Source organism: Panthera leo, chromosome A2 (assembly GCF_018350215.1).
Source record: "Panthera leo isolate Ple1 chromosome A2, P.leo_Ple1_pat1.1, whole genome shotgun sequence".
Lineage (NCBI taxonomy): Eukaryota > Metazoa > Chordata > Mammalia > Carnivora > Felidae > Panthera > Panthera leo.
In genome coordinates this window covers 100,037,907-100,052,229 of record NC_056680.1, presented here as the reverse complement: position 1 = coordinate 100,052,229, position 14,323 = coordinate 100,037,907, and the positions used below count along the sequence as shown (strand labels likewise).

General features: G+C 36.9%; 1 protein-coding gene across 1 annotated transcript in view; it reads left to right on the top strand.

Moving 5' to 3' along the window:
* COL28A1 (collagen type XXVIII alpha 1 chain) overlaps positions 1–14,323 on the top strand; it is a 174,579-nt gene that overhangs the window by 35,740 nt on the left and 124,516 nt on the right. The window contains exon 11 of the mRNA XM_042918489.1: positions 347–400. Within this exon, the coding sequence (XP_042774423.1) occupies positions 347–400 (54 nt within the window). The remainder of the gene's footprint in view (positions 1–346; positions 401–14,323) is intronic.

Here is a 14,323-nt window from a genome sequence, read left to right as displayed (position 1 = left end):
GCTCCAACTTCCAGTTATAAATGCCTTAGCTATTTAAAAAAGTTGCTCATTCAAAATTCTTTAAGAAGGGTGTTCAGCACAGGGATAAGGTTGGAAACAGGCTTAGAAAGCAAACACCTCATTAATAAATGTTTGTTCTCAGCTTAAGTATACTATTTTAGAAGCTGCCTATTTGACAGGAGGAATTTTATCTCATTCCATTTCTCAGTCACATTTAACCCTAACTTAACTCTGAGATATTTAGTCTGACTTCTAAATTCAGGATCTCTAGGGACCTTAATGAATAATTCCTTCTTGGTTGGCCTTTTATATATAGAACTAATTGTTGGTTTTCACCTCGGAGCAGGGCATTAGTGGACCTCCAGGGGATCCAGGCCCGAAGGGATTTCAAGGCAATAAGGTAATCATACCCTTTGAGTAAAGACAGGCAGAGTGCCTTTCCCCCGGTGAGCTATAGTAATTTATGTTTTTATTAAGCAGAAGTCAATGGACTCCTTGAGGATGTATCTTTGGCAATACATAATAACCTGCAGGTATATACACAGAATCATGTTCAAGTACATGCAGGAAGTCCGTGGCATGACTTTATCATTTATTATTATGTTATTCAGAGGGGCATTATTAAATACAAGCCATTATTCAAAATCTTTGCAGTATTTCCATCTTTCTCCTGCCCTATAGTCATTTTATGGTTCACTAGAAACTGAGAAGTAGTAACAAATAACCAATTCAAATCATTCTATTTCCCCATACATGATGTCAACTCAATATATAGTTTATAAGAGTAGGAAATTTGTGACTGTCATGCCAACAAAGATTGAGCTTTTAAAAATTATTACAGGGGTGTAATCTCAACCGTCAGTACCATGCTTGTAATGGCATTCCACGGATCAGCAAGACAGATGGGGAGGGATCGAATAAGAGCCAAATAGAACCAAAAGATGCTACGGCTGGGATCTTTAAAAGACCTTGATACAAGGCTCTGTTTTGCAATGAAAGTGGCCATTAATTTGCTGAATACAAGCTTTTTAGTACCTTTTAAACTTCTCAATGCTTAGTAAATTTCATGGATATAGTAAATATCCAATAAACAGTGTCAGTGACTAGAGATCTGTGGAATTCGTGGCAGTAATAACAGCAGAAGGTGCCATCCTCAATGGACCCTAGATAAAGCCAATCTTTTAAGGGTACTATCAAATTTAAGCTGTGGGGAGCAGCTGGGATACTTGAGTGTTCTTTTTCCAGAGAGAGGAAAGAGAGTGACAAGTATAGTATTTTTAATGAGATAACAACAATGTGTGATTTCCCAGGCCACTTTTAATTGGCAAATTAAAATAGAATGAGTTTCTCAGCAGGAGTGTGCTTAAGCTTCATCTGGGGAAACTGCCTTTTCCAGTCCTTGCCTATGATTAATTCTCTCTGGGGAAAAGAAATGTATCTCTTGAATACTGAGTAGAAGTTTTTATAAAATTGCTTTGGCAGTAGATAAAATCCTGCAGCAAGAATAAAAAACATTTTGACAGTCCACACTTATTTCTAGGATTCTTTGGTTACCTAAGATGATCATTTTCATGCTTGGGAAAAAGAGGCTTCAAATCAGGTATCAGTGCTGGAGTCTGCAACTGTGATAGAATTACAGAATGTTTGAGCCACCAGGTACATTAGGAGATCATACTAGCCCAAGGTTTTCATTCTGGAAAATGAGAAGTGAAGTCCAGATATCAAATGGCTTGCCTGAGGCAGAGACACAGCCAGACTCATCAGCTCTGGGGAGTGCCCATGCAGGACTGAGGACAGTGCATGTAGTTTTGGGAGATGCTTAGTGGCAGTCCCTAAAAAGGTGTCATCATTTGCTCACTTACTTCTCTTTATGTCTCATAAATTACGATTTCAGTTTTTGTTTTAACATAAATTTATTGAAACAGAATATAACTTTTAATTTCACCAGTGCATTAATTCTCATAAAGAATAAATACAGTTGAGTGTTTAGGGGAGCTTGTAATGCTCTGATGTAATAACACTTCATGCTTGACTTTCTCATCATCATAAAAGGAGTAGTTTTTCCAAAAGTATTTGAGGACTTCATGAGTTTTCCAAGGTCCTCTCTTTAAAACATTTTTTTTAATTGTGGTAAAGGATACGTGACATAAAATTACCACTGGGATTTAGTCACAAAATTCACTGCCAGGTGAATACATGAAGTTCATTGCCAATTGAAAAGATGTCAATTTCTAGAGAATGTTCTGGATTGCTAGGGGCAAGTGAGGTAGTAGTGAGTTTTTCTTTTTCCTTGTGGTTTATGGTCACAAATTTAGTGGTCTCTTAACTCTTAAGAGTCTCTTAACTCTTTCTTCAAGACTATTACTAATTCCTACTTCTCTTTGGATCTGTCAATAGAGATGCATGTTGCATTGATCATTAAATTTTTAAAAATTTTATACATTTATTTGTGTATTATCTTAAAAGTCAGGTTTCAGGGAATAATTTCGTCTTGTGTCTCAAAATGTACTTCTAAATCTTAAAGACTTAATATACTATATTTTCCTCAATCTGGAAATAATGTTATGTTTATAATGACACTTCTTTTCATCTATTACCATTTTATCACAAAATGTTTTTAAGAAATTGCTATTGCAATTTGTGCAGAAAAACTCTAAAATCCAGTAATTCTGTATTTTCTAATGGGCACTGGAAGGATTATTTATTCTGAAACTTCTATAATAATCAATAACAGGGGTGCCTGGGTGGCTCAGTTGATTGAGCGTCTGACTTCAGCTCAGGTCATGATCTCGTGGTCCGTGAGTTTGAGCCCCGTGTTGGGCTCTGTGTTGACAGCTCAGAGCCTGGAGCCTACTTCAGATTTTGCGTCTCCCTTGCTCTCTGCCCCTCTCCCACTTGTGCTCTCTCTCTCAAAAATAAACAAACGTTTAAAAAAAATAATCAATAACACTTAGTGTATATTTACTACATACAGATATATAGTTCTTTATTTATTTTGAGAGAGAGAGAACACATGTGGGAGGGGGAGAGAGAGAGAGAGAGAGAGAGAGAGAGAGAGAGAGAGAGAGAGAGAATACCAAGCAGGATCCACACTGTGAGTACAGAGCCCAGTGTGGGAGTTGAACTCATGAACTGTGAGATCATGACCTGAGCCAAAGCCAAGAGTTGGACACTTAACTGACTGAGCCACCAGCCACCCCAACAGATATATAGTTCTAATTATTCATGTAACATAATACCACCCTTTGAGGCATGATCTAGTCTTACCCCATGGTATAGATTAGGCTATTCAGGCACAGAGAGTTTAGTAATGGGTCCACATCTACATAGTTAATAAGGGACAGAGCCAGGATTCAAACCCAGCCAGTATGCTCTGAACCAACATATTGTATTTGTCTCCTTAGGAACATTGCTGAATTTCCTCAATAGTTGACCTGAAATAAATGCATTTGTTTGGACAGTATGGAAATTGCATCTGTCCCTCTTCTCATGTACTCTGGCTGGAAACACCAGTCTGTTTGTTGAGAGGTGTATTTCTATTTGATTATAATGTTCATCTGAAAGTACAGGAAGAGAAGGAAGGTAATCACATGGGAAAAAGAAACCAGGGATGTGCATTTTCAAATATTTTGTCTCTTAGGGGACCTTAAAATAAAAACCCTCAGATTTGTAACATTTGCAAAGATTACATATGAATTTCTAGATGGGGCCTCTATATATCTTTGAATTTATGAATGGTCTCTGTCATGAGCTATAGTCCCATTTTATTGCTCTAGTAGTTGATGTTCTTCATCAAGTTGTTTGCGGAAAGGTGGTCAAAGAACAGAAGGAAAAAATAGCATGTGATAAATCAAGGAAAAACGTGATTCTGGCCCAGTTTCATGAATCATTTCTGTCATTAATATTTCCACATGTAAAGTAGCTCCTATTCTTGTTGCTTTGAAACAAAACAGATGTTTCTCAGAATGAAGCTGTGGCTCTGAGGCCACCTCAGCCTCCCCCATATATGGAGGTCATGCAATGGCATTCAGAAGAACAACATCCTGTCAGTCTCCAAAATCAGTATTATAATCACACAAGTGCCTGAGAAGCCTTATCCCTAGGACCAAATGGAAAATGCTATTTTCTGGAGAGAGCTATGCTCCGGAGAGAGCGCTGTGCTTTTTCTGAGTAAAAATTGAGTACCTAAGAGCCCTACACCAACATCAAATGGCTATTGTGATGGCTTAGATTGCAATCCCTTCTGTCCATAGAATGGGCCCTCTAATAACTAGAAAAAAAATGGCTCAAGATTGGCAGGCCTTTCAATTCACAGAGAACAAATTACAAAATCAGTTTTATATAAATAAACACAGTAGAATGCTGGGTGTGTCAAACCCACATTAGGTAATTTTTGCCATTTCTTGATGTCTTTCTGATGTTATTTTTGAAGGGTATTTCCTTCTCAAGTTTCATGTATATTGGCTCTTTCCAAGACCCTCTTTGTGCTCCTGGGAGGAATGACTGCCCACTGTGGCATGAACAGAAAATAGCTTGTGACAAGCTGACATATCCTAGTCCTAGAGCTTCAGTGCTAAGGCCAAAAGAGCACTAGGAAATATCCCTGATGTACTTTCCCACGTCAAAGTACCACACATTAATCCTCAAACAATGAAAAATACCGTGAGATTATATTATATACTAATTTATCTTAATGGATGAATTATCTCCCTTCTCTTAACCTCTTCCATTGTTTTACTCTAGGACATTCATCTATTTCCTGCAGGGTTTTTCTCCACTAAGATTTTTCCTCTTGTGCTACACTCAAGTGTAGGAAACACAAAGTCCTTTTATATACGAGACTTTGTCTTAACCCACTTTTACTTCTGAGATGTTATGAAAACCCACAGAGAAATAGCACCAGTCTTTTCCAGTTTAATAAATAGATATGGGGAGGGTAAATAATCCCCAGTGAATCAAACATTCATCCATCCATTCAAAATAAACAAAGAAGCTCATATCAACGAATAAAGGGAACCTATGTTTCAAGAGGACTGAGGGCAGATCAAACACTTAGATCATTCCATGATTCTGCACCAGACCATGATTCTTGGACACCCTTCTCTTCCTTATCCAACTCTGTTAAGGTTTCACCTCATTTTTTTTGACGCTTCCAAGGACAGTGCATGTTTTTCAAGTAGCTGGTAATCTTTTGAAGAAGTAAATAAGAGTCAAATGTACAAATCCTAAAATTGAAACTGTAAACCTAGTAAACATCTTTACACAACATCCTGTTTTCCTCAAAATGCTCAATGAAAAGAAGTCGATTTAATTTTTTTTAATTTTTCAAATTAGTTTTTAAAGTTTATTTACTTGAGAGAAAGAGAGAGAGAGAGAGAGAGCAAGTGGGGCAGGGGCAGAGAGAGAGAGGGAGAGGGAGAGAAACCCAAGTAGGCACCACTCTGTCAGTGAAGAGCCTGGCATGGACTCGAACCCATGAACCGTGAGATCATGACCTGAGCCTAAACCAAGAGTCAGGCATTTAACTGACTGAGCCACTCAGGAGCCCCCAAAAGGAGTTCAATTTTGAAAAGAGGGCTGGATGTCAACCTTTGCAATAGCTACCAGGAATGTACATGCAGATATTTTTGGTAGCTAGTAGTTCCTTTTAGCTTCCATGCATTATACCTTTAAACATTGCTAGACTTCTTTCAAATATGAACCACTGGCAGGAGAATTAGACAAATGTGTGCAGGTCCATCACTTTAAAAAAAAACCCGAAGCAGAAGATGTAGTGACAATGGGTCGGGGGCACCACTATCACATGAAAGAAAAAGTTATATGTAACAAAGAAGTATTTGTTAAATGAATGGATGAATGAGTATTTAAATGGAATGAGTTGTCAACAGTATTAAACTGCAGACAAGTGAAACAGGCAGGAGCCCAACAGAGTTATTTAGTTTGTCAACTTTGAGGTTTTTGGAAATCTTTAAGGGAGCAGTTTCAATAGAGATATTGGGGAGGTGACAAAGGAGAAGAGTACAATAGCCAGGAATTCTGACCGTTCTTCCAAGATATTGGGATAATAAAGGGAAACAGAACAGTGTTGACATAACCCATGAAAAGCTTCTTGTGTGTTAAATAATCTAATGTGTTCGTATACTTCCACTTTTTTCTAAGAGAGGCAAGAAGACTCGGAACTTAAATTTTTTTTTCAGTTTCAAATATACAACTTAAAGTCTCATGTTTTCTATAACTATTTTTGCAGGAACCGAAATATAATTAATGAAGATTTAGTAGATTTAAAAATACTTTCTTGTTTTGTTCATTATTTAAATATTTTACTCAACTCAACGTTAGCTTTGTAGGTCAACCTACTAAATGTAACTAATATTTCACTTATGGTTTGGGAGTAGTTCAACACCACAGGTATGAACAACTATGAAGAATTTTAGACTTCTTCCTCCAACAAGCATTTATGTAGTTTTTATTTCAGCTCTCACACAATTTAAAAACCTAACAAAACCTTCTGACATCATGATGTTGCTTTCATCTGTAAAAATCATGATTTAAAATAGGATATAATTCCTTAAAACTTTATAGGACGTAAACCAGGTGAAACATACATAGACATCAACAATCCTGGTATGGAGTAATTACTCAAACAGAAAAGTTTTTTAAGTTCATGGCTCTTTTAATGGAATGACTATATTTTTTGCTTCATGTAAAGCATTTTAAGTCAGGGTACTTGAACATGTCAGCTTTCCCAATTGTCCAAAACCAATAATGGGCCTTCTCGTTCTCCTGGAAAGCTAACAACTTTTATTATTAATTTTTAAAAATATTTATTTATTTTTGAGAGAGAGAGAGACAGAGTGTGAGAGAATGAGGGTTGGAGAGAGAGGGAGACACAGAATCCAAAGCAGACTCCAGTCTCTGAGCTGTCAGGACAGAGCCTGACACAGGGCTCAAACTCACAAACCAAGAGATCATGACCTGAGCTGAAGTCAGACGCTCAACGGACTGAGCCACCCAGGTGCCCCTGGCAGGCTAACAACTTTGAACAAGGTTGTGATGCTTGCAAAGCACTGTAAAGGGAAGAATCCCTTTACAATTGTAAGTAAAAATATCTGTTTAATGAAGAATTGGAACCAACCTGCCAAACTATGTGAATATTTTTTCTTCAGAGGGGTCAAAGTTTAAATGCTATTTCTTTCCTGGGCCTAATTAAAGGGAAAAAAATCATTAGTAATCCAGCAGTTGTTGTTGCGAAAAGGGCTTTGACCTACATGCACATCTGCCCACCAGGAGTCTAAATGAGCTTATTAACTCATTTGACATGAGACAGCTGATAGTGACAACTTGAAGAGGCTGCCAGAACATGTGGGATGTCAGCCAATGGCTTCAAGGCAGATGATTTTCATTCCCAAATCTCTGATGCATATTGTTCTCAGCAGGAGGGGTATACTGTGTGTGTGTGTGTGTGTGTGTGTGTGTGTGTGTGTGTGTGTGCACGCGCGCGTGTGCATGTGCATGCATGTGCACAGAAACTGTCAAGGTAAAGACTCTGATGGATCAAGAAACCCAAACCCAAAATGCTGCCAATATAAAGGTGCTGAGTCTAACCCACAATTCCCAGGCAAGCTGGGCACTAATGTGGAACAGCATCAGGTACTGCAGTGTCTTCTGAGGGATGTCAGAATCTAAAAAACAATCACACGAATGTCCCGAATCCAAGAAAGTTGCAATAGCTTTGCAACAGGGAGTATGAAGTTTATTCCAAGGGTAAGCCTTTTTTATTGTGATAAAATACACATAATATTTATCATTTTAACCATCTGTGAGTGTACAATTCGGCGGTACTAAATACATTCACAATGTTGTGTAATCATCACCACCACCCATGCCCAAAGCTTTTTCATCATCCTAACACAAACTTTGTACCTTTCAAATAATAACTCTCCTTATTTCTCCTGCGCCTAGTCTCCAAACTTACACTTACTCCAAGTGTAAGTTTTTAAAGAAACATATCATATGATCATATGAACCCATCTTCTCTAATAAACTAATGTCCTTGTTCTCAGATTCATGGGTAGAGATCACAGTGAATATTTTCCAGTGAGTCATTTTGTGTTGGGAGAGTCCAAGGAGTGTCCACCAGAGCTGGGATTCTTTAAAGCTATCCTGATGGGCCGCTGAGCAGACTTTCCTCTTAGGGATAATGATACACAATTCTTTATATTTTATTATATATGATGAAGTATGACTTTCCTATTAGATTGAATCATATGAATGTCATTTTTGTAGGTCAACCATGGTTGAATATTATCAATTTCATGCGGTTTAACCTAATAGCAACCAAGAAAATGAGTTGAATTACTAAAATCTGGTACAGTTTTCATTACATTTCACCACTTTTTTGTTATTATGGGTTTTGTTTTCTTTTTTTGAAAAGCATGAATAAGTGGAATATGTGGACTGTGGTCTTTTCTCTTATCCAACTAGATGATATTCAAAAAAGATTGCAGTTGGAGATTTCAAATAATCATGGTTTCTAACTCAGTACAGTTGGTTAATAACTGATTTATATGTAGACCTACACTGTGTGATTACACGACTACCAGTTATAATTTATGTTACCTTTACCACTCACTTAGTGACAACACGGACCCAGGTAGACTTAAATGCCTGAAATGAAATGTGAATTGGCTTGTAAAAGTATATTTTCTCTTGGTTTGCATTTTATTTTAGAGATCCTCTGTCTTCATATGATGGATCTTCCACAATGCGTAGACTGTAGCTATCTGACTTTTGTGTTTTTCATCCTGTAACAAAGATATGAATTTAGTCTGCAACCAAGTGATTTTTGAAATAATTCAAGAAAAGAATCGAAAAGTCTCAAGAGGCAGTCTTGCACTGGCTCTAAAACCAGACTTCTGGGGTTCAAACAAAGCCCTATTTTGTATTAGCTCCATTATTTTGGCAAGTACTTATCCTCCCCATGCCTCAGTTTTCTCATTCATGTCATGCGTTAATAATAGCACCTACCTCTAAAGAGTCGTTTTAAAGACTATATGATTTAATCATAGTAAGTGCCATATGTGTTGACAATAATTAAGCAGTTAAGTATTTTAACAACTCTCTCTTATTAATGTAGAACAAGTCTAGCCTAAAATGTTTTCTAAAAATAAGCCACTTATAACACTTCTCTGAAATAAGAGAAATTAGGTATTAAAAATAGAGCTTGAGTTAGCAAGTATTTGATAAATGTTAGTTTTCTGCCTCCTAACACCTGCTTTTCTTTCTTTCTCCCCCCAAAAGGACCTTTTTTTGCTTTTCTCCCAAATCTTTGTATGCAGTCATCACTGTGCTGAGTTTCAGATAAGACTGTATCTTGGCTGTATTTGAACCATTCTGCATCATTTTCCTCCATTAGGAAAGTATGAGAATATTTGTCATAAGACTTAAAATATTAAAGTTGGTGCTACACATATTTGGGAAATGATAAAAAAAGAAGTTGCTAAAATGTTGTTCTCATGTTAAGATCCTAAAGTATGATTAAATTGTTCATAACTGAATTATTCAAGAAAAGGTAAATTTCTGTCCCCCCAAAATTCAGAATTTTGAACAACATTTCATTATTTATTATCTTAGGGCAAGGAAGATGTTGACTCTGGTTAGAACTGGTGCCAGGAATAAGGCATGTTGGGTTTCTTTAGCTGAGCTTCCCATACAGTGTAACCTTAGTCTGTCTATTGGGATTTCATTGTGACTTCGACTGAAAAAAAAAAAGTTTAATTGTGTCTGGGTAAGTTTTCAGGAGAAACTGTGTAATAGGTACTTTAAATCACTTTGTAATTTATGTACAGTTGCTCTTGGTTGAAACCTAAGTAAACCAGAGGGAACCCCAAGGGAGCATTTCTAGATTTCCAGCTTCCCCAGCCCAGACCTGTTTGGTTTCCTGTTTTGATCACCTCCAGCAGCTAGCACAGCACCTGCTTCCAAGTTGCTGCTCAGTAAATGTTTGCTGCATGGATGGTTGAGTGAATGTTATCAATTAGTTAACCATTGACAATGCAAAACTGAGCAAACTCACATGACATCCTCCCCACAGTCTAGGGATAGATGTTAACTGAATGCAACATTATAATTATAATGAATACTCAGAAAAAGAAGAAAATGGTGCAATCAGTGCCGCTAGAATAGGGATTTCACCTGATCAGAGAAATCTTCTCTGAAGCTGTGCTGCTTAAAATAAGATTTGAAGGATGAATAAGGATTAACTAGGGAAAAAGGGAGGTAAGAACATCCTAGATAGACTGAGTAGCACATGCTAAGATCCCGTGGCAGAAGGGAGCCTGGCAAGAAAGAACAAGGAATGGAACAAAGGCCGATGCTGCCAGGGTGGTGAGTGAAGAAGCAACTAGTTACAGATTGGAATGAAAAGACTGTGGGACACCATGCAGGGGCTCGCAAGCCTTGTAAGGAGCTTTGTCTTTCCACTAAGAGCAAAGGGAAAGGCCTTGAATGGTTTCATTCACATTAAAAATCAAAAGATTGGACTGGCAGCAATGGTGGAGGTGGAGGGGAATAAATTAAAATGTGCAACAATGTATGTGTGTAGGGTACTAAAGACTTTGTTGTAATCTGTGCAAGAGGTGAGATTAATTTGAAGTAGACTACAGAGGCATGGTAGGAGATTAAAAATGGTAGATAGATTTGAGAGAGATTTAGAGGGCATATTGAAAAGAGTTGGCAATATATTACACATGGTAGGTAAAAGAGTGAGAGATGTCAAGAATGACTCCTTGTTTGGCTTGACTCATGGAGGGATTGTGGTGCTCTTCCCAGATAGAGAATGCTGAAAGGTGATCAGGTCTGTGAGGAGAAGAGTATGAGTTTGTCTTTGGAAATGATGGGTTTCTTTTGAAATTCTCTTTCCTGACTTCTATCACACTGCGTTTGTGAGTTCCCATTTCTTTTTCTCAAACTGCCTTCCTCAACTCCCCACAAGACATTTCTATGTTCTTCCATTCCCACCCAACTTGTATGTTGGTACTCTCCATGGTTCTGACCTAAGCTTCTGGCCTGCTTAGTCACTAAACACACCCTGTTCAATACAGTAGTCACATGTGGCCATTGAGCCCTTGAAATATGGCTAGTCTAAATGGAGATGTGGTATAATTGTTAAATATACATAGGATTTCAAAGACATGTATTAAAAATAATAAATAAAATCATTGATAAGGTTATTATGTTGATCACATACTGAAATGATATTTTAGATATATCGAATTAACTAAAATATGTTATTACTTTTTTAAAAAAGTTTATTTATTCATTTATTTTGAGAGAGAGAGAGAGCATGTGCATGCATGTGAGTGGGGGAGGGGCAGAGAGAGGGAGAGAGAGGAGAGAATCCTAAGCAGGCTCCATGCCCAGCATGGAGTCTGATGCAGGGTTTGATCTCACGAACCATGAGATCATGACCTGAGCTGAAATCAAGAGTAGGATGCTTAATTGACTGAGCCACACAGGTGCTGCTGTTATGATTAATTTTTTTTAAGGTGACTACTAGGAAATTTAAAATTACATATGTGAAAAAATAAATAAAATTACATATGGGGCTCATTGTATATTTCTAGTGGATGGCTCTACTCTAGACAGTGACCCTATTGTTGCCTTATTTCTGTCCGTTTGAGCCCACAGAGCTGTTTATTGTCCCCAGAACGTTTCACATCATTTTATGCCTCAAACACTTTCCTTTTCCTTAACTTTTGTTCCTCTTCTTTTATGCCAGATTAGATATGATTCCTACTTTTTTTTGGTTCAGAGAAAATATCTCCTCTACTATTTCAAACTTTTCTCATTCTTTAAGGCAGAATTAAACACTTGTGTCACAGAGTCTATCATCCTCTGTTAATATCTTTATTATAGCTAATTCACACGCTTATATTTTCTTTTATATTCATTTGCCTCTCCAGCCAGATTGTAAGTGTCTGCAAAGTACAGGTGTGATCTGATTTATGTCTATAATTATGTAACTGGGTACTCAGTATGAGGGTGGTACTCAGTGAAAGTCTGATGAATAACAATTGAATCTACACATATTAAATAGTGATCATATAATTAGTTATGACTTAGATGTTTTATAGATAATATCTTGAATCCTCTCAACAACTCTGCAAGGTAGATATAATTATCCTCATTTTGCATATGGAGATCTTGCAAAAGCTCAAACTGTTAGTAAATTATAGAGCCAGAATTCAACTAGACCGAATGAAAAAAGCCATGTTTTTTTTTTCTGTGATTCTATGCATACTGAAAAATTGATTAAAAAGTAGTGATTATATCCTAAATTATAAAATAGGGAAAAATACCCATTTCCTAAAATTGTTAGAAGATTAAGTGACATAACGTATATAAAGTGTCAGGGCAGTGCTTAGAAATGCTAGGTTTTATTAAACATTGGCTTCCTTCGATGTTGAGGCCCATAGCACAGACATCCTTAATTTCTTTTTTTTTTAATTTTTTTAATGTTTATTTATTTTTGAGAGAAAGAGAGAAAGACAGAGTGCAGGCAGGGGAGGGACAGAAAGAGAGGGAAAGACAGAATCCAAAACAGGCTCCAGGTTCTGAGCCATCATGGTGTGGGGCTCGAGATCGTGACCTGAGCCAAAGTCAGATGCTTAACCAACTGGGCCACCCAGGTGCTCCTAGCATCCTTAATTTCTGAGAAAGACCAAAGTGTTTTACCCAGCCTCCTCTATGCCCCTACACATGCTTACACTCATATGAAAGTCATGTGAAACAGACCACCTCCAGGGCTATCCACTTTAACTCAATCTTCTTTGTATATGCCTCTGATGGTCAAAGAAAGTGAAGTTGAGAAATAACAAGTAGTACTGAGGCCATTCAACCTTTCTCTGTGTATTTGTGCTTATTGGTGAAGGGTGGTAGAAATAATGGCAGAAAAGGAATCAAGCCTGGAGGCTTACCAGGGCTATGTTGCCTTGGTGAATTTCCAGAAAATCATTGTGAGTATTCTCAATGATTCTTCTCTTCCTGTTCTCTTACCCAGCAATGCTATGTTACAATCAGGACCACTTTCTTTACCACCTCAGGAAACTTTGTAGGAAAGGGGAAGGAGAAGTATGAAAGGGATAAACATTGATTGTAAGCCAATGCTGGTCTGCAGGCCTATGTGGAGGTGCTAAGCTCCTGAGAAGTAAATTCACGCAACTGAAATGTGAAGATGTGTTGCTACTGAGTTGTGTTGAGGAAAGGGAAAGAGATTCCTTTATAACCTTCAGATCCCTGTAACTTCCCTAAAAAAAGCAATATAGAGAAATTGTTCAGTTGCTATGGGTACTTGACCAAGGCTAAAGGAAACTCATGGGTTTCAGGGTAAGATAGTTGCTCTCCTATTGATTTTCCTGATACACACATTTCAAGTTAACAATGTCCCTAGTTAGAGGAAACCTTCTCACCAACCCGTGCTCTTATTTATTTTAGATCAAACATACAGAAAAGTGATACATAATATATAATATTATATAATTATATATAATATAATATAATATAATATAAATTATATAATATATAATAATATATAACATATAATATAATATAATAGTATATACTATGAATATAATATAATACAGTATAATATAATATAATTAATATAATATAGTATAACATAATATTTAAAAGCCTTCGGATCCATTTTAGAACCAAACAAATACAAATGGGGCAAGGAATGAATAGAAAAAGGGAACTTAAGGCCTTATGTTATTATTATTTTAATGGTGTGTTTTACCTCTTAGACTAGTCCTTTGGGTTTAGGGACTATGTCCTAAACTTTTCTATACTTACTTCTTTACTGTCCACATAGTAAATGCTTGCTATTCCTTTGCTGAGTGACGGAAGCTGTCACCCATTCACACGGATTAAGGATGTATGTAGCACAAGAAGTTGTAGGGAAAAGATTCTTTGAAATGAAAATTTTGAACCTACATTAGGAAACTGAATATTCTCTAGTACTTAAATCAAACTTTGATATCAAGAAGACAGCTTCAAATCTGGGAGAGCCTTTATGTCTGATATTATACATGGAGAAATTCCAAGGCCAAGAACATGTGAAAAATAAGAATGGCAATTATCTGGCTGCTCCAGAAAATTTAATATGCATAGAAAAAATCGTAAAACTTTGATTTTAAGGGAAAAATGCAAGTTTATTTATCTGCCAGATTGACTTATTACAAGAATGAACTGAAGGAAGATACCTTTAGATACAAGCCACTTAAATGCCAAAGCATCATAAACTCTCACAATCAACTGATTT